The sequence below is a fragment of the Marmota flaviventris genome, chromosome 2 (genome assembly GCF_047511675.1).
Source record: "Marmota flaviventris isolate mMarFla1 chromosome 2, mMarFla1.hap1, whole genome shotgun sequence".
In the NCBI taxonomy this organism is placed as follows: Eukaryota; Metazoa; Chordata; class Mammalia; order Rodentia; family Sciuridae; genus Marmota; species Marmota flaviventris.
Window position 1 is genome coordinate 24,871,085 of NC_092499.1, and position 23,538 is coordinate 24,894,622.

Sequence of the window (23,538 nt, forward strand, 5' to 3'; positions counted from 1 at the left end):
TCACTTTCCAACCACACTAGTGTTTTCCTGTTCCTTAAACATATCAGGTATGTTCCTTCCATAAGCCCTTAACTTTTGTGAAAGACTCTACACAGAATGCTCATCCCCTAACCCTTCCTAAGATTGGATCCTCCTTATCACACAGGCATAGAATGTCCAAAGCCCAAATACCATTTTCTCAGAAAGGATTTTTAGACAGTCCCTCCTAAAGGTGTACTTACTCCCACCTCCAGGTTTTTACTCACCGCCATTTAATTTTATTAATTTGCTTCTGGCATCCTCGGAACTCACTGATGTGTCTATATATTCACAAATATCTCAAATAGAAGGCAAATCTTACATGGATTGAAACAGTGTGGGTCTTGTTTGGCACTGTATTACCATCCCATAGAATAAGAATCACTGTGAGTAAACAGTTCTCTAAACTTTCATATGTCTTATAGTCTAGAATCCTAGATAATTTAATCTACTTCTCAAACATAATTTCCACAAATGCATCTCTCTTATGGTCCTAGTACAGCAATCAGCAAACTAGGGTCTAGGCCATATTTGGCTAACCACCTATTTTGGTAGATAAAGTTTTATTGGAACTCAGGTTTGTGCATTAACTCACATATTGTCTAGGTTATGTTTGTGCTATAATGGCAGAAGTAAGTAGTTGTAACAGCCAACACATGTCTCCGAAGCCTATAATACTTATTATCTGGCCATTTATAGAAAAAGTGACTCAACCCGTGTATGGACTCCTACAGTGAACCATCAGGTCTCCAATCTAAATAGAAACATTCAGAGATGAAGTTTATTCAATATCATTGACTCTCATGTGTGAGATAAATATTTAAATGAGAGCCTGGTTATTTCCTAATTGAAGCAAACTTTTCTCCACAAGAGTGTCAGCTTGAAAGTTAACCTGCCTCCCAAACAGATAACTTGCCATCAATAGAGTTGTTTACTGGTAGCACTTGGATCAATAATAATCGAACTATAAACTAAGTGGTGATTTAGAAGGTAAAGCTAAACCAACATGAAATCCCATAAAAAGAGGATGAAATCATTATCAATGAACACTTGCTGCCTTCAGGCAGTTGTGACATGAGCTAACACTCAGGATGCAGGGGGTCCAAGTACACCAGTTCTCTGGTACGAATCAGTCTGAAGGGAAGTGCATTATCACACCATAGGAGAGTAAATGTATGCTTTCAAAGGCTGTGGCAATAAAATCCTACACAACCAAGTGTGGTGTTCTATAGGACAAAGTATACTGTAAGTACAGGGAAATGCTCTTCCATGAATATAAATACTAGGTGAGCTCTAGCTCCCTGGGGGAATGTTGTCATTTTCCTCTGACATTATTTTGAACAAGAACAGGCCACAAGGATTGAGAGAGTCAAACAGTTGAGCATGTCAATCCCCACTGCAGTGCCCTAAATTAGAAGAAAAACAGGGACATGGGAGCCAGAATGACTGCTCAGTAGAAACCTGCATCAATTACTCTAACCAGCAAAATACTGAAAAATGGCCTGGTCCACCAGCCCTGAGGAATGGCAGGCATCATGGCTGCAGCAAGGGTTTCCCTTTTACTTATTAGCTGGAAACCATTTTGCTCTTGTTCTGTTCCAGTTTGTGGAATTTGTTGCAAGGGACAGTGCTTTTCCCTTAAAATATTTTAATGGGATTTAATAGTTTTCCCATCATCCATTCACTTTGAAGTGAAATTCACTTTATTAATCTTTTCATGAGGTAAAGGCAAGAATAGGATAACAAATCAGAAACCAAGTCTTTGGGCAGCGTTGTTCTAAAGATAGCGAATAGGCGATTATTCCTGGAATATCCCTTATTTCCCCTCTCTCTCACCCCAAAGGATTTCTGCAGCAATGGTGCATTAGTATGATAATGTCCTAATTCTGTTTTCTAGTTGGTGATGATCCTCTAGAGAAAGGAAATGGTAATGTAGGCCCCTGAAGTGAGGTTTGGTAAAAATGGACAAGAAGCCATTCACACTGGGCTCTAGAGGAAAATGATTCTTGGGAAGGAGCAAAGAGATTAACATGATATGGACACAGTGGCTATTGAAGATCACACTCATTCAGGGACAACTGATTTTTTTACTAGAAAATTACACTAGTCATAGACGTCAGAGTCTTCAATATGGGCATTCAGAAAGAAAGCACATTTCCATTGGCCAGAAAAATGTGCTGGGCTGTTCTACGCCATTGTGTGAAACATTGTAGGGAAAAAAAATGGATTCATGGGATTCACAATTTATTTTTGGCTATGATGCTTCAAAGACACCCATTTAGGTATTTATGAAATACAGTATTAAAATTATACAAAATTTTAGAACAAGCCAAGTTGCATATGATAGGTATAATAGGTTTTGGTGATTTTATGGTAAACAAATGTCACCAAAACCCCCAAACAAACAAAGAAATCTGTTCTCTGGTATGTGAAGTTTCCTCATCTATAAAATTCAGATAACAATATTACCATTTTCCAGGGCCAGCTTCATGGACACTCAACCAAGGAAATTACACAGAGCCTTGTGGTTGTGGAGTTGAGTACCTTGCAGTTGCCTTCTTGAAATTTTGAAGTATTTTATCTGAATTTATGTTTTATAATCTGAATTTGAGCTCAATGGGACAATGGAATGTTGAGGTCCCACTTCCTGGGACGGGTCTTGGCCATCCATTTTTTCCTCCTCCATATGTGGAATCATAGGATGGGGTTCTAGGTGCCTGTGAGGGTCTACACTTGCTCCCTGAGTATTCTCAGATTTATCAGTCTGGGAAAGATACTGTGAAAGAAAGGAAGGAGTTCCTTTCCTGCTTTTTACATAGGGGGCTTGCATTTTCATTTTGTGCTAGGTCCCACAAATTATGTGCAAATCCTACCAACTAAATATAGCCTTATGAGAGTTAAAGAATACAGTACACTTAACAATGCAAAATATTACCCAGCATGAAGTCAGTGTTCATTCAATGGTAGATCACATTATACTATTTATATTGCTTTTGTTTCTTCTGCCTAGAGTTCATCATGGGCAAACACATACGTGCATGTCATTTATCATACTTTACTTTCTCAGAGATACTTTAACTCCTCTAAAAGTGAAATGAATGATGGCTCCCTTGATTTTGATTGAGGAGAATCCTCATCCTCAATATGATAATAATGGGACCTTACCGGAAATGAGATAAAAAACCCTGCATTTATTTCACACAAGATTCTCAACCAGCTGCCCTCTGTTAAAACCCTGGAAATTATCTCAGGTACACTCAACTTCTTCAAATCCTCATTCTTGTCCTGTCTCCTATGAAGCATTTTACAAAAGAAACAATTCCCTTTGACAAATCAGAAAGGTCAGACAAGTACCCAAGAGGCCTAGGGAAACTGATGTTTCTATTGTTACAGGTTCAAATGATCAATGAGCAGTTCAAGCAGTGAGGCACAGGGCTGTAAGGGCATCCCTAGGTCTCGGTGCCTCTTTAAATGCTAGGAGGGAAATCACAGGGTTGGCAGCTGTGTTTCCATTCAGACATTTTTCCTCTTCATCAAATGACAGTACAGCTCTTACCACTAATAATGAGGACTCGGAGAAACTGCCCCAGGACTAAGAGCTAATTAGTAGAGTGCAGGTTCAACTGGACTTGAAGGTTCAGTTCTTTCCACCCTGAGATGTTGATCCTATGTTGCCATCATTGTTGGTTTTTCTTATTTTTCCAATCTGAGTCATCTTCACTCTCTTTAAGGATCAGTGTGAAATTACAGAGGTTTTTTTTATATAAAAAATAATACAGGAGTGGATATAGATTTCAATCCAGGCTGAGTATGATATGAAACCTAAAAATCTGACATGTACAGAACAAAACTGCACAAAAGTGATTTGTGCCTTAAATGTCTCTTTTACCATTTGGGTAAAATATAGATAGATTAGACTGATTTGAAAGCACATTTCCTCATATATAAATTTAGCCTTCTAACATAGTAGTATTTAGTAAGGAGTTCTAAAAAGCATATTTCTTTTCAGGAGGCAGACAAATGTCCTTAAAGTGGTATGTAATGATATTTTCATCTGATCTACTGAGATTTCCCACTTTGTGGATATGGAATAATTTTCCTTTTTAAGAAATCTATATTTATCCTCGCAGTCTTCTCCATGGCCCAAAGTTTCAAGTCATTAAACTTCTAATTATGAATTAATTCACTAAATGTGCATTCATGCCACTATGTCTGGCCCTGTGCTGGACAGTGATGTCATGATGATATTTTGTGCATTTTCCAAACTGTAAAGGGTTTAGAAATTGGTTCCGGGGATGCACATATCAGCAAATAAAGCAATACAAATGCCATGAGAGCCATGAGAGATATGCAAAGTCCTAAGAGACCTTAGAATGGACAAATCTAGACCTGCCTGGATAGAAATTAAGGCTTCATGAAGGTGGTAACCACAGAACTGCCACAGAAGAATGACAGCAGGTGACTATGAATGGTATACAGTGCATTAAATAAGCCAGGACACCAACAGGGCTGTAAAGGAGCCAGGGAACTGGGGCAACCACAACCTGTTGGCTACCAGTACTGAAGTATAATAGAAAGAAACAAGTGCAGCCTATTACCAAGAGAAACCTCACAAAGGCACAGGTAGATCACATTATATTATTTATATTGCTTTTGTTTCTTCTGCCTAGAGTTCATCATGGGCAAACACATACATGCACTCAACAGTGACAAAGATAAACTGAACTGGGGCATTCTAATGTTACCCTCTTCTTAGTTGTCTCTTTGCCTCTTCAGAAATACCTAATTTATTCTCTGTGCATCCTAAAGGCCAAGTATCTTTCAGTCATAGAAACAAACAGTGCCTCAGACTAGTTATGAACAAGAACGAGACACTAACATACCAAAATATAGAGTCAAGGAAGTCTGACTCTGTGTAGGTCAAGGTTTCAGAAAGACTACTTAAAGAAGTAGGATTTATTACTGGCTCAAGGTGGCTACTTTCATGGGGACTATGGTCATAGTTTGAAAGTGGTGGGTGGCATTCATTGAGCATCAACACTTCTGTCATATTAGAGGAGGCATCAGGTGCAGTGGTGAAGAGCAGGGGCTTTGGAACAAGACACACTGGGTTAGACAGACTAGGTTTTCCATATGACTCTCATTTTGAAAAAGAGAACAACGCACCCATCTTATAAGACAGTAAAAGACACTGAACAAGGTAAATGCAGGCAAACTCCTTATCCTAGGGCCTGACATGCAGGTAACACACCATGTTTGCTATTATTTTTTGGCTGTACTTACTAGTCATCTGTTAAGTCCATGCATTTTATATAATAATAGCAAAGGTTGCCAAAATTTTTTCATATATGTCTTTATGGACTTGGTGGCATCCATTTTGCTATGACAAAGGAAGAGAAAGGTGCAGGTAAAAATTGGAGAGGGGAAAGAATTAGGAAATATCTTCATGTTCAATTCCATGCCTTAAAAGGTTAACCACGATTTTCTTACCCCTTTGGATTTTTTCCCAGGTATGGAAGAGCATGAGTAAACCAAGTCACACAAATGGAGCTGGGAAATTAACTCGTCATTCATTAGGGAGATTCAATGTCTAGTTTTTTCCCATTTCTGACCATCAGAATTACATTGATTTCATTATCAAAAGGACTTTCCTTGTCCATAGCAATAAGTGAATTGAGTAGTTTAGACATTCCAACTATTGACAGGCACACCTATGTCGTGTCTGTTTAATTTCGATTATCAATTTCTTCTCATGAAGAAATGATCATCCTTCACTAGTGGGGGATGACTACCTTGGGCTTGATTGTATTTTCTTTATCTATCTTCCTTTGGGTTCTCCTTTTCTAAGGAGGAAACTATAGACTCACTTAAAGGAAATAAGCATGGCTTCCTGCCTACAACTTTGGTTTCTAATATTCTTGATTTTTATTGTCCCTGGAACAGAGGAGTAGCCCTGTTTATCGCTTTAGATTGCATCCTGCCTGCTCTTGTGGAGGACACCCATTTCATTTCGGACATCTCCTAGATTTCAGAACTAAATTTCATTCCATTGCCATTCATCCTCTGTCCAAGACTTTAGTTCATAATATCCTTTCTAATTTGGTATTTTTATGGTGGGTACTTTTGCTCATTATGAGTGAAAAATATCCTGTGTCATCATTAAAACACAAACTGACGTAGATGACAAAAGAATACTCATTTAAAATCAGAAAAAATAGATAAATTTACAAAGACTCAAACCTGCACTTAATCACTGAGCACTTGACTTCCACAAGCCCTGGTTTCCCCATCGGTAACATGGTAATATTAAAAGTGTGCCCCACAGGCCAGTGGGAAGATCCTGAGTTCATAATCACTCAGATTTGGCTACCGGGGACATGTTCTCCCTTACATTTTGCCTCCCTTTTGGAACACACATGAAGCTTGAACTTTTTCTACTGTAATATAACGTCAATCATTCAGGAAGACGGACACTTAGATTACTGAGCTCCACCCCTCTTGTTTGTACCCATCAAGATCCTCTCTTATTTTCCATTTCCTTACAGGCCCTTCCTGTAGCCACTGAGAACACTGCTGCTGACAGGACTGGCATGGGCTTTGGAGATGACAATGACTTTGTATACAGATATTACATTTTCAGCTTTCCACTGAAACAGCTTCCTTTTAAGAAGGAAAGACATGCTTTTTTCTAAGATTCATTTCTCTAACTTCCTAATAAAAGTAAACTCTTTACCTTATTTTAAATCAACTCAGAGTTAAAAAGCTATGTGCTTCTAATCATGGAAGCAATAAAATAGCCAGGAAATGTATATACCCTGGTCTTATAATTTTCCTTTTATATCATTTTTATATATATTAGACAGAATATAAAGAATATATGCCCATTAATATATTTATCATGTTACCAAACAGGAATGGAGACATTTGACTGATAATGTAACCTTGGCTTGAACCTCATTGATAAAGTGACCAGGCCATTAAAAAGGCCCAATAAAACAAGTTTAATTGAGCAAATAGTGGTTCATGAACCAAGCAGCTTGAATCCAGAATGGATTAGGCACTCCACTGAGGGAATAAAAGGGGAAACATTCTATAGAAGGAACATAGAAGGGTTGAGAGGGTAAGGGAGGGGACAGAGGGTTAGCAAGGATGGTGGAATGTGATGGACATCATTATCCAAAGTACATGTATGAAGACATGATTTGGTGTGAGCATACTTTATATACAACCAGAGATATGAAAAGATTGTGCTGTATATGTGTAATAAGAATTGTAATGCATTCCACTGTCATTTATTTTTTTAAAAAATCAATAAAAAAATTTATCCTAAAAAAAAAAGAAAGAAACATTTAATTGATCACTATTATATGGTAGCCTAGGCTGGTCTATTCCACTGAAAATCACTAGTTATATATATATTGGTTGGATGATTCTAAAACCTTTGAACTTGTTATTTATTTATTTTTTTAAATGTAGACATTAACAAGAAATATTTGAAGTTAAGTGTTGCTTAGGTTTACAAATAAAGCAAGTTAAGATCACTTATGTGGCCTAATTGGCCTTGTGGTCTCAGGGATTCATCAGGCCCAGTCTCCATGTAGGTGTACTTTAACATCTCCTTGTCTCCAAAGTGTGAACTGTGCCTAACATTAACACTTAACTGAATTCATCACCTTGCAAATCTGGTTATATACTAGAGTACATCAAGAAAGCTTCAAAAGGTAAATGGAAAGACAAAAAACAGTATTTTTGCTCCAAATTACAGCGCCTGAAATCTCAGCTGTTGAAAGAAGAGCAGGTGGCAGCTTGCCTGGCTCCAAGCAGGTGGTCAGAGGCTGGAGGGTAAGTCCAACAGAGCAGAGCAGACTGAACACAACCTCACAAAGCAAGGAAAACGCCCTGACAAGTGGACCAGTCTCCAGTCTCCACTCAGGGAATCCACAGACGGTATGAAACAAAACGAAACAGAAGGCCCATTCTGTTGATCTGAATGTTGAACTAGATTTGAAAAAAAAAAAATCTGGGACTCTTGTATGGATTTTAGAGACAGAGTTTAGAGACAGAGGAGTCCGAGGTCCAATTTCTCTAAGAGAAACAAGAAATGCAAAGGAATTGCCCAGTTGGTGGGACTTTCTACTGCATTTTTCGGGGGAATCCACAATATAAATCCCTAAAGCTGACATCCAGCACTTGAAATCCTGTTAAATTCTCAGTAAATGCTCATGGAATAAGTAAAAGAGGAATGAGAAAGACACATAATATTCAGAGATACATATTCATCTTGCTCTTATGAAATTTTCCTTACTTCAATCAAAATCTGGCCAAATCAGACTTCATGGAAAATTCTTCATTTTGTCCCTCCATCTCATATTTTACAGAGAAAGGAATACATATTCTTTCAGAATATTAGGGATTAAAGGAAAAATTCATCCTTCAGTTAATTTTCTTCCTTTTGGAATGACAAAAAGACAAAAAGTTGTAGTGTGTATTTTTTTTTTATGAGAGAATTGTATAAATAATCAGTCGAGATGAAGGGACAGATACAATTTATTATCTCACCGAGTTAATGACTTCATATATTGAGCATATACTATATCCAATGTAGTTTTAGGAGAAACAAATCACACAGTGACAGATGGCAATGTGGAAATCTTAGGTTACACTGGTATATACATATATGTGTATCTCCAAACCAGCACATTCTCTTTCCACAATACATCCAAACCATGTGCACTAATTGTACATATACAGTACTTTAAGCTGTGATTAATAAGGACTTTTGAGTCTCCATACTGCTTCTCTTGCCTGATAGCTCACAAGAGAATGTTAACAAATTGAAAAGGTATTCGTCTGTTTTTGAGATGTTCAGATAGGGAAATCTCACTCCTTTATTTAGCAATCTTTCCTAGAATTTAGCAATTTAATTTACATCTGCATATCTTGGGAAGACTTGTGCTTTCAACTGAAGTCTATTTTCTCTTCCTTTGCCATTTCTGCTGCTTCTTCCTTTGAGGGGACAAAGCCAACTGTTTCAAAAGCCGCTTATGTATAATTTAACTCCTCAAGCTCACATTCTATCTACTCCTTAATTAGGTGCTCGAGCCCAATCTTTTTATCCCTTCTAAATTCCATATGAAGTGCAGATGTTAAAGTACCATCTTGAGCAGACTTTTCTATACTAGGTACTCACTGCGCACGGAGAAGTTAAACAAAAGATAACGTCTTTGCATCTCAGAGCCCAGGGATTATTTTAAAATCACAGAAACAGTGACATTAGCTAAAGCCACGAAAGGAAAAAGTTTGTTCTTCTGTCAATGGCTATTTTAACCTGTTCTCAAAAAAGGACAACCCCAGGAGTTGGGGAGGGATGGTACTGTAGTTCTAATTTCTAAATAATCATTAATTTTCTACTTCTCTGGACATCATGTATGGATCTAATGAGGACAAAACCACCAGCCTGTGACATAAGTGTCATTTCAATTACCCAAAGAGCCAGATATGAATCTCAAACTTGTTGACTCATCACACTATGCTTCAACAAACTGATTGAAACTGAAATACAAGACTCCTAAGAGGAGGTCCATTCTTCTCTCCTCCTGGTGAACAAGCCCCTCTTTCTCACTATGGTCCGCATGAATGTGGTGACTTTCAAAGGCATAAAAAAGAACGCACCAAGGGACCCACACAAACAGTAATTTTCATAACCAGAAGTCTATACTCTTGCTGCAAAACCCCTTATTTATGACTGTTTTGTTTTAGTTCCTATTTATATTATATAAAATTGATATTAGAAAACCTGTGCATTTTAAAGAGAATATTTTCATTTTAGAACACTATTAAGCTTTTATTAAAAATGATATCAGAGTCCCAAAAATAAATACAGAAGAACTCATGAAGTCACATATTTTCATCAGTTCTGAGTTAACATCAAGTATTTGTTCAAAATAATGCACTGTGGGGGAAAAGAACTCCAACTTGACCTACGGATGGTCTCATAGAAAGTCTTATTAGTAATGTTATTGAAGCAAAATCCAGTGTAACTCTGTGGTTTTGGAAGAGAGTTTATTATTGCCTAGGGTAATTGACCAGAGAAAATAGGAACACTCATTTCATAGGCATCTATTAAGCTACTGAAAAGTACGTTTTAAGAATATATGGCTATGGAGTCTTGCTCATGTACAGTTTCCCAAAAGCACCTTTTCACTTGAGATGCTGCGAGATAGTATCTATCATGATGGTCATCATCATCTTTCCAGACTAGGAATATGTGCCACATTTTATTCTTAGAGAGGTAGATACTATGACTACCCCATTTTACAACTGAGAAAACCAAGAGTCGAAGTAACTTGCCCAAAGACACACAGCTTAGGGGTAAAGATAAGAAGTGAACTCGGAGTTATTGGGCTTCAGACACCCCCTTGCTCTTGGCAAATGCACTAAAGTGCCTCTCTTTACTGAGATTCTAATGCAGATCAATAGCGATACAGGAGAGAAATCATACAAGATTCGTATAGCATATTGCCACTTTTCTACAGTAAACTTGATTATTAACTTAGGAACTGCTTCTTTAGTAAATTTCTATTAAAATATTTCTGTTATAAGGAATCACCAACATTTTGAATGGCAATGGTCCCCCTACATCTACCTGAGGAAGTGAAAGGATGGAAGGAAAGGATATTGAGGGATAATGTGCTGTCATTGGACTATGTGACAGCAACATTTTAAAGAGCCTTATTTTTTAGCAAATGAATAAAAAGCTTGATAATATTTTACAAGGGTAAGGAGAAACAATCACTCATATTGCTGGTAGGAGTATAAATTTATACAACCTCTTTGTAGTGCAACTTGACAATATCTTTTGATATTTATAATATACTTTTTATTGATCTAGCAATTCCACTTACAGGGATTATCCAATAGATATTCCTGTATATATGTGCAAAGACTAATGAACAAAAGAGATACATTTTTGTAACTTTTTATAGCATTTTGTAAAAAGGTGAAAATTTAAATATACATCAATGGGGTACTTATTTATTAAAATCTATTGCCACAAAATGGAATATTATGTAATATTCTTTCATGGAATATTCCCTAAGACAGTTGAAGTGGAAAAAAAGTGGAGGGGTTTGTTAATATTTATGTCAAGAAGGAGGAGCAGAAGAACATGATTATAAATATATGTTACATACTTTGAATCTATCTGTAGAATTATGCAAGAAAAACTGGTAATTTTTGTTGCCTCTTAAAAAGGGTGTTGCAGTACTAGCATTAAGATCAGGTAGTAGAAATTTTACTACTTTTTTTTTGTTCTGTATACAACTTTTACCTATTTAAAAATAAAACCAATTGAAATTAATATTTATTAATTTTCTCAGGCTTTGAGAAAAGTTGGAGGATAATCATCCAGTGTGAAGATGGAAATTTTAAAGAGTGATGCTCATAATTTGACTGACAGATGACGCACTATTATCATAGGATTTTGCTTTGGGATTTCCCATCTCCACTAAAACTAAAAAGATAAGTGTCTAAGTCTTGGAATGGATAGCAATGGAGGTCTACAATTTCTTTCCAGGAAGACTCTCAAGAGTGAAGAAATTAGGCTTCTAGGTTGGTTTGCAGTAAGTATTTCTGAGTTAAAGGGATGAACTCAAGAATTTAGCTCTGAGAATCTCAGATAAAGCAAGCCTAAAGATGAAATCACATGTTCTGATAATATGGAGAGGTCAGAGAGAGAAAAAGAAAGAGAAGAAACCCCAAAGTCTGGTATAATAAATTGGAACTCATGATGATATGCCTAAATAGAGATAGAGGCACACACACACCATTGACTTTGCCAAAACACTGGAGACAGTCTGCCCAAAACCTACAGGCAGAGGGTGAAAGACAGGAATGAGGAAAGCAGGCGCAAGAGGAGGAATGCCCAAGCCCCTCCAGCAGCCTCAGAGATACATGGAGACATCAAATCTTGTCATACCTACATCTCTGAGGTGGTCCCTCTATGATGATGCAAAGCTATCAGAATTTATGCAAAGCAGATGGAATAACCAAAGTCTTCTCTGACACAATCAGCTCCACCACGGCACCTGAATATCTTAAAGTCTGTATATTTTTAATGGCATTCTATTTCTTTTCCCATTCATGTCTAAGAAGGAAAAATGAGCCTTGTTGCAGAATGATCAGTTAGACTTCAGGGTCAAAGGGACTGGTGTGAGAGGTGGGGTTTGTACATATCCCTAAATAATAAAGCATATGCGTTCACTCCCTTTTTAGGGACATTAAGAAAATGTCCATAATATGGAGGAGTTAGCCTTTGAGAGAAGGAAGAGTTGACAAAAGAGTGGGAAAATTGGTACTCATTAATGTAGGTTTACTGTATTTATTCACACAATAGCCACTTTGAGTTAATATGAGCTTATTACATTCATTCATTCATTCATACTATACATGACTTGAAACATATGAAGGGACTGGGAATAGTCACAATCAGACAAGGTTAAAGCAAACCATTGTCCATGCTTCCATTTCAGCAAACACCTGAGATCAACACAGACAGCGTTACCTGTTTCCAGTACTGCACGCCTCAGAGGTTACTGTCAGCCTCCTGTGACTAGAACCATGGGAAGAGGTGATTTCCTCCAGGAATTCTCTAGAAAGCATCCCTGTTTTTGTTAGCAGAGTTCCAGGTCAACCTGGAGTTCAGTCTACCCTGATGACTGCCAAATCTTGGTCTTTTGCATTTTAAAGATAAACTCTAAGCTAAAACCTTTTTTATTAAATATATTTAAGTACAGTCTTGCCAGCAATGTCCTCCATTCAAACAAAGACCTTGCTTTGCCCACACTCTGATAGGTTTGATGATAGGAGCAAAGGAGGAATTCATGGTGTGTGATTCATGAAGAATTTGGAAAGTAAGAAAAGGAAGATTTAGAGTGAGTAATGATAAATATGCCTCAAAACTGCCCTGTCCTATGGCCAGTTGTTTTTTCCCTATCTTAGGAGATCAGTTTTCTTTCTCATGCTCTTCTCTCCATTAAATACTGTCCCCTAATCCCTTGGAAGCAGCCATTTCCCAGAACAACACTGTGGTAGATGAACAGTAAAAAAGTAACTGATGTCATTCATTATTTTATCAGAGTTATTTTTCAAAGGACAGGTATCCTAAAATAGAGTTACTGAAAAGTTTACAAACTTACATTCAGACTTCACTTGGGCTTAATTCAGTATGTCCCTCCAAATGGTGGGGGTAAAGCTATGTTTTAAAATGTGAGCAGTGACACACTCTGACTTCTGTTGAAATGACAGCAGGAGACATGGCTGAGGGGTAAGAAGAAAGCCCCTCCCTCTCAAATCCAGGCTGCAAATCCATCTTATTTCCTCTATGCTCACAGATAACAATCTGGTAAGTGCAAAGACCTGCATCCCTATTACGGAGACATCTGAGTTTGTAACATAGACTGAGCTATGAATTCTAAGAGTCAATGAGAAGAGGGATTTAGAAGTTCTAATCACTTCTACCCATTTTCTCTGTTAATTTAATCTTCTCAAAATATTCCACCCAAGTGACAATAATGCCAGCAATGGAATAGAGAAGATAAGCAATTAAAAGGAAATGTCTTTGAAATTTTCCTTTTTTTTAACCTTAAAGATCCATGCTTATTTGCATTCTTATGCATAATATATTAGTTTGGTTTCAATTTAAGGTTTTATTCCAAGTCAACAATTAAAATTGACTTCAGGAAATATGTATCACATTTATTTCATGACTCCACATAACCTTGGATACATTTTGATATATTTATGCACTGAAGGTCTTTGATCAGTTTGAAGGACTGAGATTGTTTTTTTCCCCTTCCTCTAATCAACCACAGTCCAACCAGTGGAGACTATACCACTTCTCTGATGCTCTCAACAGAATTAACTTTCTTAGCATGTTAAATGTTTCTCATGAGATTTTTTTTTTTTTAAATGTGATTTTCAACATCTAATCTCGACTATCTACCCTGCATTCAAATCGGGTACAGTCTGAACTGTGGTCAAGTTTAGCTAACATATCTGTGCTGGCATATTTTCTTCTCAACACTGTCTAGAAAATATTGTGTCAGGTTCAGGAAATCTGCTGTCATCTGTGTCCCTGTCTCCCCAGGAGTGGGAATCCTGAAACTTATCTTTGATGACTTTCCATGGCTGATCACATGGAGAGTGTGGAGGTGACTCTATAAGGAAGTGTGGGTGGCACAGCAAAAACAAGTCCTGTCATCTGATCAAATCACCCCTGGGTCCTCTGTTCTCCAAGTCATTCTCTGAAGCCAGAGAGGCTGCACTGGGACTGTCCACCTTCATCTCAGCTTGACTCTGGTTTCCTTCTGAAACCCAGTGTAAAAGGAATGGATAAAGCTTTCCATAGAAATGTTATACATACATATATATATATATATATATATATATATATATATATATATTTTTTTTTTTTTTTAAAGAAGCCAGGCACTAATGACTATGTTTACATGAAATACCCACAAAAGGCCAATTTATAAAAATAAACCACATCAGTAGTTGACTAAGGCTAGGAGCAGGGACTAACTACAAATGAGCACAAGAGAAAATCAGAGGCGTGAGGGTGACGTTCTAACACAATTGTGGTTATGTTTGGACAACTCTGTACGTGGTAGGCTTATGACGAGTGAATTTTGTGGTATAAAAATTGTACCTCAAAACTGCAAAAAAACAAAACAAAATCCTCCAAAAATAGAAAACTCAGACTTTGCAGAGAAAGTATGTTTCAGTTAGGCTTTTAATGATCTAATTATCATGAGAAATTTCAGGCTAATTAGAAATATTTAAACACAGCAAAATAAGACAACGCTGAAAATAACCACAAGTAATGCCAACTCATGCATAAGGCACTCTAGGAAAGGTTGCTTATACAGATTTTGAATTTTTTTCTTTTTCTTTTGTTAATTTATATGGAACATTTGCCCATAAAAGAGAATTGGGCTTTCATAGTTTGTCATTCTGATAAACAGATCTTCTACCAAAAAAGAACTTTGAACTAGCACCTGTGAAAGCTCGAATAGGACGGAATCAACAAGGTAAATGAAATATAGGAGTTGGAATATTTTCTTTTCTTTTCCCTCTCTACTTTTGTTCCTCCAAAAGGACCATAGCAAAGAAAGAACAACAACAAAAAGATGAGCTAATAATGAGAATTCTGTGCATTATATGTCCACTTAAGATGATTTTTCTGTTCCTATGCACAATGAGACTACATTTCCCAGCTTCCTTTACAACAAACGAGAAAATAATGGGCAGAAGGATGTATGTCACTTCTGGGCAAAGCACTTACTCACATTGCATAGCTACCAGGCTCTCTCTTTCCTATGGATTCAGCAGGGAATAAAAATCTCCAAGGTGGTGGACCCACCTCATGGAAGAATCCTGAATCCTGAGTCACTTTTGAAGTAATCTATTTGTTAGAGTGTTACAGCTGGCATTAGACTGCCTTAACAACAAAGAAATCTATCTTTTGTTGAGACACTGGGATTTTGTGGTTGCTTGTTGCAGCAGTTAGTAGTAATGAGCCTGACTGCTACACACTAACACTCAAGCATGTTCTTTACTTTTCTCCTTGCCTGGTCTAGGCCTGTTCTTCCCTCATTCATCTTTCCTGTTTATCTTCCTCTTCCCCTTTCTCATCAACTCTGGTTAACATTCATTTCTGGGCAGAGGAAGAAATGACATGAATAGTTTCCAGACTATATCTTACAGGAGACTTCTTCAAGAACCAGGACATCTGGATGGCAGTCAGCAATCCCTCCTTATTAGTAGAGCATGTCTCAAGCCTTTGGTTCAAATATTACACCAAGGGCAGTTGTTTTGCCCACCCACATAAGAAAACCCCGGTAGCCCCATATGCCAGGAAGGAGATGTCAGAGTTGGCAGCCACTTCTGGGTCATGAACTCTGCTTTTATCACCTGAAGTTTTTGGTAGTGGAGAAGTGCATGTTGGTTGCTCTAAGACTTTCTGTTCACCCCAGGGGGTTATTTCCCAAAGACAACACATTACCATTTCAAGTCATTTTCCAGTCATTTCATTATCCATGGGCCCTTTTCTCCTTTTTCTGCATATAGATCAAATGCAAGAAAAGAAGAGAGGACCTACCCCGATTCAGAAACCACATCCCAGTCATACTCAGCCCTTACCATCAGCCCAGCCCTCCATCTTGTCAATCCCAGTTCCCCCCAACTCCATTGTCAAAAAATAAAATAATTCAAAGAAAAAACAGCTCATAAAATAGTAAACAAAATAAAGTCAGTTTTTTTTCTATTTTTTTTTTTAAGAACAAAATGAAACTTGAGGGAAAACTTACTGGAGTTACAGTTTATCCTGATACAGTCTAGATGGGGAAAAATAAATGAAAGATGAAATTGCATCCTTCAAGGTAACAGCTGCAGACATCCAAAAACAATCAGTCCACCCTTCCGGGGACAGACACACGCAAGAAATGTGGCCATTTTATATATACACAGTATGTACAAGTTTAAGGGTGGGTGTATATGTACAGTATATTATTTAGTAAAGTTGGATACATATATATATACACACACACACATATATATATATATACACATATGTATAGAGATATATACTGGTATACATATATATCCACAATAGACACCAAGCATGTTTATTTTTTTCCAAAAGCCTATTCATTTATAGAAATTATTCCAAACCTGCACTTTGAAATATTAATTTGTTAAACTTGGAAAATTAGGCAAAATTTCCCCCACCAAATGCAGATTATATTCTATTTCCCCCTACAATTTACATTCTTAAAATTTAACTTTAGAAGTAGCATGAATGCCATTTTGATTATTCCTGTTCCAAAGAGACATCTCATCAGTCTGACACATTGTATCGTTTTTTTTTTTTTAAAAAAATCAGTCCTTGAATTTTCTCAGTGCAGTATTTAACCCTTTCTCTTTATCTAAAAACAAATGCCCTCCACCCTCTCCTTAGGTCCCGAATGCTACAGAAATTTGTAAAGGCAGACTTGCCATCACCCTTAGAGACAAGGAAAGGGTTAACACCACCTGGTCATGTCCTGTCATAAAATGGCCACTTGCAAACAGCTAACCGCACAAACACCCATCCCAGATTTTAGAGAGGTGGGGTCATTGGATACAGGGCAAGAGGAGTTGTAGGATATTGTCATAATCAATTTGGCTTTTCTGATCACTGCTGCTTCAAAGGCTTCCAGACCAACCCACTCACGAAGCCCATCTCTGTCTTCCGGCCTGAATGCCCAGGCAAAATCAGGGACCTACAGCATTCAGGGGGAAGGCAGGGCAGGCTTGTGTGGAGGAGGTCCTGGGCACCTTTGACATCCTGCCTATTTCACTCTCTGCATCTTGAGGAGAGAAAATTCTTTAGTTTTTTTTTTTGTTTGTTTGTTAGTTTTTTTAATGGGAAAGAAAGGGTTTTGAAAAAATCTAATTGTCCTGATAACCAGAAAGGAATTGCGTGCCAAGTGATCAGAGTGTTCATCATTTTATTAATCTCTACTTAAGAGTCACAGGCACACTCACCACATAAAAATTCCTGAGTAGAGTCAGTGGGTATTGGTAGGGGCTTGGGCAGAAATGGCTGGAGAAATAGCTCGTTGCCAGGTAACAGCTGTCAGACTGGACCGAAGTTTGGGTTATGCTGTTGGAAATTTCAGTGATAATTTGTGTGAAGCCAAACACTAAAAGGTAGAAATTAAATGATAGGAAAAAAGGCAGAATGGTACAGGGAAAAGGACCTTTGCCAACTGTGCTCTCCTGCTGGTGAAGGTTGACTCAGTACATTTTAGAGGAGTTATGGAGGGTAATGCCACCATTTAAATGTCACAAAGGAACCTGTTCTAATCAAGCATGTGAAAATGGAAGCAGTGGCCTCCAGCAGGGAAGAGTGGAAACCAGGTGAAAATCCAGATAGGAACAATTCACAATACCCAGTCATTCTGAGGGAGGAGGCGGGCAGCTTATCTGTTCCCCAGAAGAACATCTCTTGAGAAAAATCTGGGTTTGGTTTCGTGCGGTTAGGTTTGTCATGTGTCGTCAACCGCAACAGAAAAGTGGGAGCAAACAGCCCTGGAGCAACCGGTACGATCACCAGACAGAGGAGGCCATGCCCCTGAGGGGACCAGGGAGAGGGAGGGCAGGCATGGGGAGCAGGTGGGACTTCAGCTATCAGCTGCACCTACCATCACCCAAAGCTGGAGCAAGGCCCCTCTCTAGAGTATTGAAGAGGGAGAAGAAACCCATGACTGTGCATGCTCAGGAGAGAGGAGCCAAGGAGTGGGCCCCAAGTCACAAATCTAAGAAGTGGCTTTCTGCTTTGGTTTCTGTGCAGCTGCATATTTTATTGTCAGTTAAGAATATTGTCTAGGGAGAAGTGCTGGGTTAGCCTCATCCCTCTAGGTCATCCAAATGGTTTCATGACATGTGAACTGTGCCTAAACCATGAGAGGACCTGGGTTTTCCGAGACAGCAGTCAATTTGTTTAAGTCAAGACAAGAATTATTTTGTTACTTAGCCTGAAGAATTAGTGGTTTGGGGAGAAAAATCTACCCTGGTCTCTTCTTCACAAGCTCCGAGGCTATGTTTGGGGTAGTGAGGATATATACTTTAATGAAAAAATGAGCTGGGAGAATGGGCCCAAGATGTCCATTTCCTTTAGATCTATCTTTGGTAGGAGCCAGACTTAACTCTCTTGAAAAAAAATCCTGCCTGAGTCTTGGCATGACAGTTGAGGTGTGCGTTTATGTACACATTTGGTTTTTTGTTTGTTTTGTGTATGTACATATGCAATGTCTATTTGTTTAGTTTTTTGTTGTTGTTGTTGTTTTATTTTAGCAAATGAAGAAAAATATCATTGTCCATATTGATGAGCTTTGGGCTGAATGTGAAAGAGATGAATGTTTCTAAAAGTTGTATATTTTCAATAATGCATAAAACAGTAGTCAGCAAGGCTAGAGGGAGAATATCTGGAGAATTTCAATTCAGTTAACCAAACTGCCTCACACTGCCCAGAACCTCCACCATGGCAGAGTGTTTCTGGCTCTCTGCTGAGGACCCTGAAGGCTGTACCCCCTGCAGGTTTCTTTTTTCTGTAGTGTGGCTCAATTAAATTGAGCATCGAGGGAAAAGGAGATCTCCCTCTAGCAGGTTACAAAGGTGACCATCATGAAAGCAGTTTGAAGTCATTAAGAACATCACATCATTGATCCACAATATTGACCTGTAGGATTACAGATAATCCATAATGATCTAGCAGTTTAGAGACAGGAATTATAGTCCCAGCTACCAACTTTTGGCATAAGCTTTGAAAAGTCATATTTCTTGCTTGTTTCACATTTGTAAAAGTCAATGTAAAAACATTTTTGTGATTTATCTCACAAAATTATTAAGAGATTAAATTAAGACAAGGTCGTTTAAATTTTCAACTATATTATAATAATAAAATATTGCTATTGTATTTTTTAATAATCAAGGAGAAAAATATGGTTAATCAGTAGCCAACCTCACAACTTTTAAAAACATGTAATGCAAGATATTCTTCCTCACACCTGCTATTAGCACAAATGGCTGTTTTCAAAAACAAAGTCCTTAGAAAATCCTAGTCTCATTGGCATGTAGCGATAGGTTACATTAAAGGAACTAGGATTTTCTACCATGAACTTATATAGGTGAGCACTTTGAAATTGATAGTAATATCTGTGCATGTGCTATAAAACCAAGATATCTTAAATGCAATAAGAGAACAAAGTGGTCATTTGAAGTTTGGGGTATGGCTTGTGAATGCAAACTCTGCTTGGAGATGTTTTCTTCTATAATCACGAAAAAAAGGAAATGTAAATTTGTAGCAGGAAGAAAGAAAATGCTTATAAAGGTGTGTCCTTAGGAGACAAAATAGAGAAACCCTTGGTCAAAGCCTGATTATGAGAAGGTACATGTTCACAAGCACAAAAAATTGAAATTTAGCTTTCTTTTTAAAAATATTTTTTAATTGCCAATTGACCTTTATGTATTTATATGCGGTGCTGAGAATTGAACCCAGTGCCTTGCACATGCTAGGCAAGCGCTCTACCACTGAGCCACAACCCCAGCCCTAAAATTTAGCTTTCTCGGGTAAGGTTTGAAATAAAGTTAAACCCCAAACAGCAGTTGTGATGAACCATACCCTTTAGGGAAAAAGGAAATCATGACTTCTTTTGGAGGAACACAGTGCTCTACAGGGAGGGGCTGTCTTTTGTCCAAGATATTTTAACTTTGGACAAGTTAGATGGATGGTGTACTAAAAGAAGCCAAAAGGCCAAATTCTTTAAGAAAAGCACAGCTCCCAGACTTTGGTTACAGTTTAAAATAGAAAAAAAATTGCTTCTAGGAATATACATTGGTCTATGACTAATTCTGAGTATGCGTGTGCATGTGTGTGAGTGTGTAAGATTCTATCTCTTCCTTCAGTGCACGTCCCCTTTTATCCCTCCCTTTGTCCTCTTTTTTTCCTAAGACTTGTCACAGTTGACTTTCTAATCTTTACAAAACAACATCTAATAAGGAAAAACAAGTTGTCTGTTTAACGGCACGGGGTGCACTCCCCCAGGGTCCCATGGGGCTGATTCATCCTCATGGGCACATCCCTCTTTGACTTTGAACTAGAGGCAGAGATAAAAATTGTCTCCATCTTCTTTTTCTATAGGCTATGTAGGAAATTTTTCTGTCTGTTTTGTTTTGTGTTTTATCCCTTCTGCTGTTTTCCAGAGTAGTAGGTGATCAAAGTTGCTGGTGGTTGGTTTTAGGTACTATATCCCTAAACTGGTCTATTTAAGGTGGGAAGATGGTGTACGGAAGGGAAGATGGGAGGGACAGGGGTATGCCAGCCCCTGTAGGCTGCTCAGTACTCTCTGTTCACAAGGCTGTTTGCTATGCGGGCCGCAGGCTTTGGGCCTTTGAAGGGTTGAATACCATCTTTTGATTTACCATGGTTGATGATCAGGAAGATTGAGAACTCAAGAACACACATGAAAAGATCCAGCAGAAGAGAAAAACAAAACCTAAAATAACCAAACACATACATACACACAAACTAAAGAAAACCAAGAAACACAGTGACAACGGAAATCAAATGAGGTTGCGCAAGAGAAAGGGCATAGTGTTGTAAAAGCTGCAAATGAGAAGGAAACAACAAAAAAGACATAACTAAATAAGCCACTGCTCAAAACAGTCCTCTGTGTACTAGAGATTTTAGAATTACAGTGTAGGCATTTTGCAAGTAGGATGAGTTGACCTGACAGAGAATAGGACTGGTACGGATTCAAAGTTCCACCTTCCACCAGGCCTTCTTGAACTTGCCATGGTCTTAAATCTAGTACATTTGTCCCTCATGTCGTCCCTGGACCTTTAACAAGCTGCTCCACTGAAATCTTTATAAGGGAGTTTGGTATCCAAACTTATACTACACAGGCAAATGAATCTATTAGCTTGGAAAGTTTGGACCCAGTTATAACACTAACCCTGTCAGCACTGGGCATTGACTTTCTGCTGAATTGGAAGATCAGAAAAAAATGATTGGTGGGTTGTTTCTTCCAAAACCCAAGGCCCCCATTCTCCACTAAAGATCCATTAAAATCCAGTAAAGAGAGTAAATAGCCAGGAGAAAATGTGAGGCCATCGAAGAATTTTCATGGTACTCATTATAGGTGACTGTAGTCAAAGAATAGATCCTATCCCAAGAGAATTGAAGTCGTCATAATTTTCAAATGTACTGTAAAATTGATATTCGTTGTACAGTGGAATTTGTAGGTTACAATGTGAGGTCACAATCTTTTGCTAAAGGGCTGCTGAGAAGTGGTTAAGAGTGTTGGGAAGGAAAGTGAGGTTCATTATCAGGGGGCACATTTTCCTTCCACATGTCAGAGACTCTCAACTTTGGGAAACATATTTTCAATGAGACAAAACAACCATCTGACTTGTCTTTCTAGAAGAAAGAATTAGGAGACCTCATAATCTCTAGGGCTATCAGAATCTTAGTCTCAATAGTCTTCAGGAGCCCGACATGATGTGCTTCTCACCCTGCTGATGTCCTTAGTCCTCTTAAACCCAACCTTACATGTTGCCTCTTCTCCTGCCCCTTCTGTGCCCTTGGTGTTGACTGTTTTGAGGGGTGACCAAGGAATTGGACTTAATGGGAATATGATTGATCAAAAGATGGACCAAAGTAGCGTGTTTTACACAAAGCTAAACGATTCCAAAAAACCAAGAACGGAAACTTAGAAAAACAAATAATCTAGTAAAGAAACCACCACTGTCAGAAACCAGAAATTGACATCAAAACCTCATGCAGAAACAAGGAGAAGGTTTTTGTTGCTGTTGGGTTTTATCCTTGGTCTATTAAACAAGAGGTGAGCAGCTAACTTTCAAGAAACAAACAAAGAATTCAATCAAACCAATGAAAATCAGAAAAGAAAGGGAAGACAAGCCCAAACAGAGTAGCAGAGGGTCCTTCATACGATACCTAAGTTAACCATGAGCTTGACTCGACCCCCATCGAGCTCCAGGCGCAGCGTGTCAGCAGAGTCCCTGGAGGTAGTAGCCACCAGGAGCCCGTAGGCTCGCTGGGACATGAAGCGGAAGGACACATCCTCAGCCTCAGTGTGCATGACCATGGGCATGATGATCTTCATGTACATGCTGCCGTCGTAGCTCAGGATGGACGCCTCTGCCAAAGAAGAATGGAGGAGGTTGTTAGCTTGAAGAATGCTACAGTTTCACATACCCCTTTGCATCCAGGCTGAGTAGAGAGGGCACCAAATTTGTAGCCAGGGGAAAAGCATTTGATCAACTCCTGTTGTTGTTGTTACCTTTTAACTCTGTGATCTTGGGCAGAACATCTAAACTCTGAGACTCTATTTCCTCATCTGAAAAGTGCATATGACAGTACTGGTACCCGCCCTAGGATGCTCACAGACTTGCCAAGAGTACCAAATTAAACACTGGATGTGAAGGTATTTTGCAAAAGGGAAAATGCACCCACAAATAGTAGTAATTGTAATGCTGGATGTCCTAGAAGAAACACAGATCTAAAAAGCAAAACTGTGAATCCCTATAAGTATTTTTACCGAGAGTAGGAAGAGAGCAGACATTTATAACCACTTGAGCAAGCAGGTATTGGCCATAGAGCTTCGAGAAGGAGGAATAGGCAACAGCATCAGGCTAGTGCCTAGACCATCCCTCATGGCCAGGCACTGTGAGAGGTGCTCAGACCATTCAAAGAAGATTGAGAGAGCTAGACCTAGAGCAACAACAATAAAAAGTTAATGGCACCCATCAGAAACTCATTTTGCTTGTGTTCAAACAGAACTTCTATAAGGAAGAAAGGAAACACTTACATTTGATGCATCCTTCAGTACTAGCCTGTTGTTTATAAGACCTCAACCTCCACCCCTATACGACATCTCAATGCTACAGTGTGGG

The 23,538-nt window shown here is 38.4% G+C and overlaps 1 protein-coding gene across 4 annotated transcripts in view; it reads right to left on the minus strand.

The window, feature by feature from the left end:
* The window catches only part of Nrxn3 (neurexin 3), a 1,482,316-nt gene that overhangs the window by 926,648 nt on the left and 532,130 nt on the right, over positions 1–23,538 (minus strand). For all 4 annotated transcript variants that reach the window (XM_071606618.1, XM_071606610.1, XM_071606632.1 and 1 more), the window contains 2 exons: positions 22,580–22,783; positions 16,389–16,415 (listed from right to left, as the gene is read on the minus strand). In XM_071606618.1, coding sequence (XP_071462719.1) covers positions 16,389–16,415; positions 22,580–22,783 — 231 coding nt within the window. The remainder of the gene's footprint in view (positions 1–16,388; positions 16,416–22,579; positions 22,784–23,538) is intronic.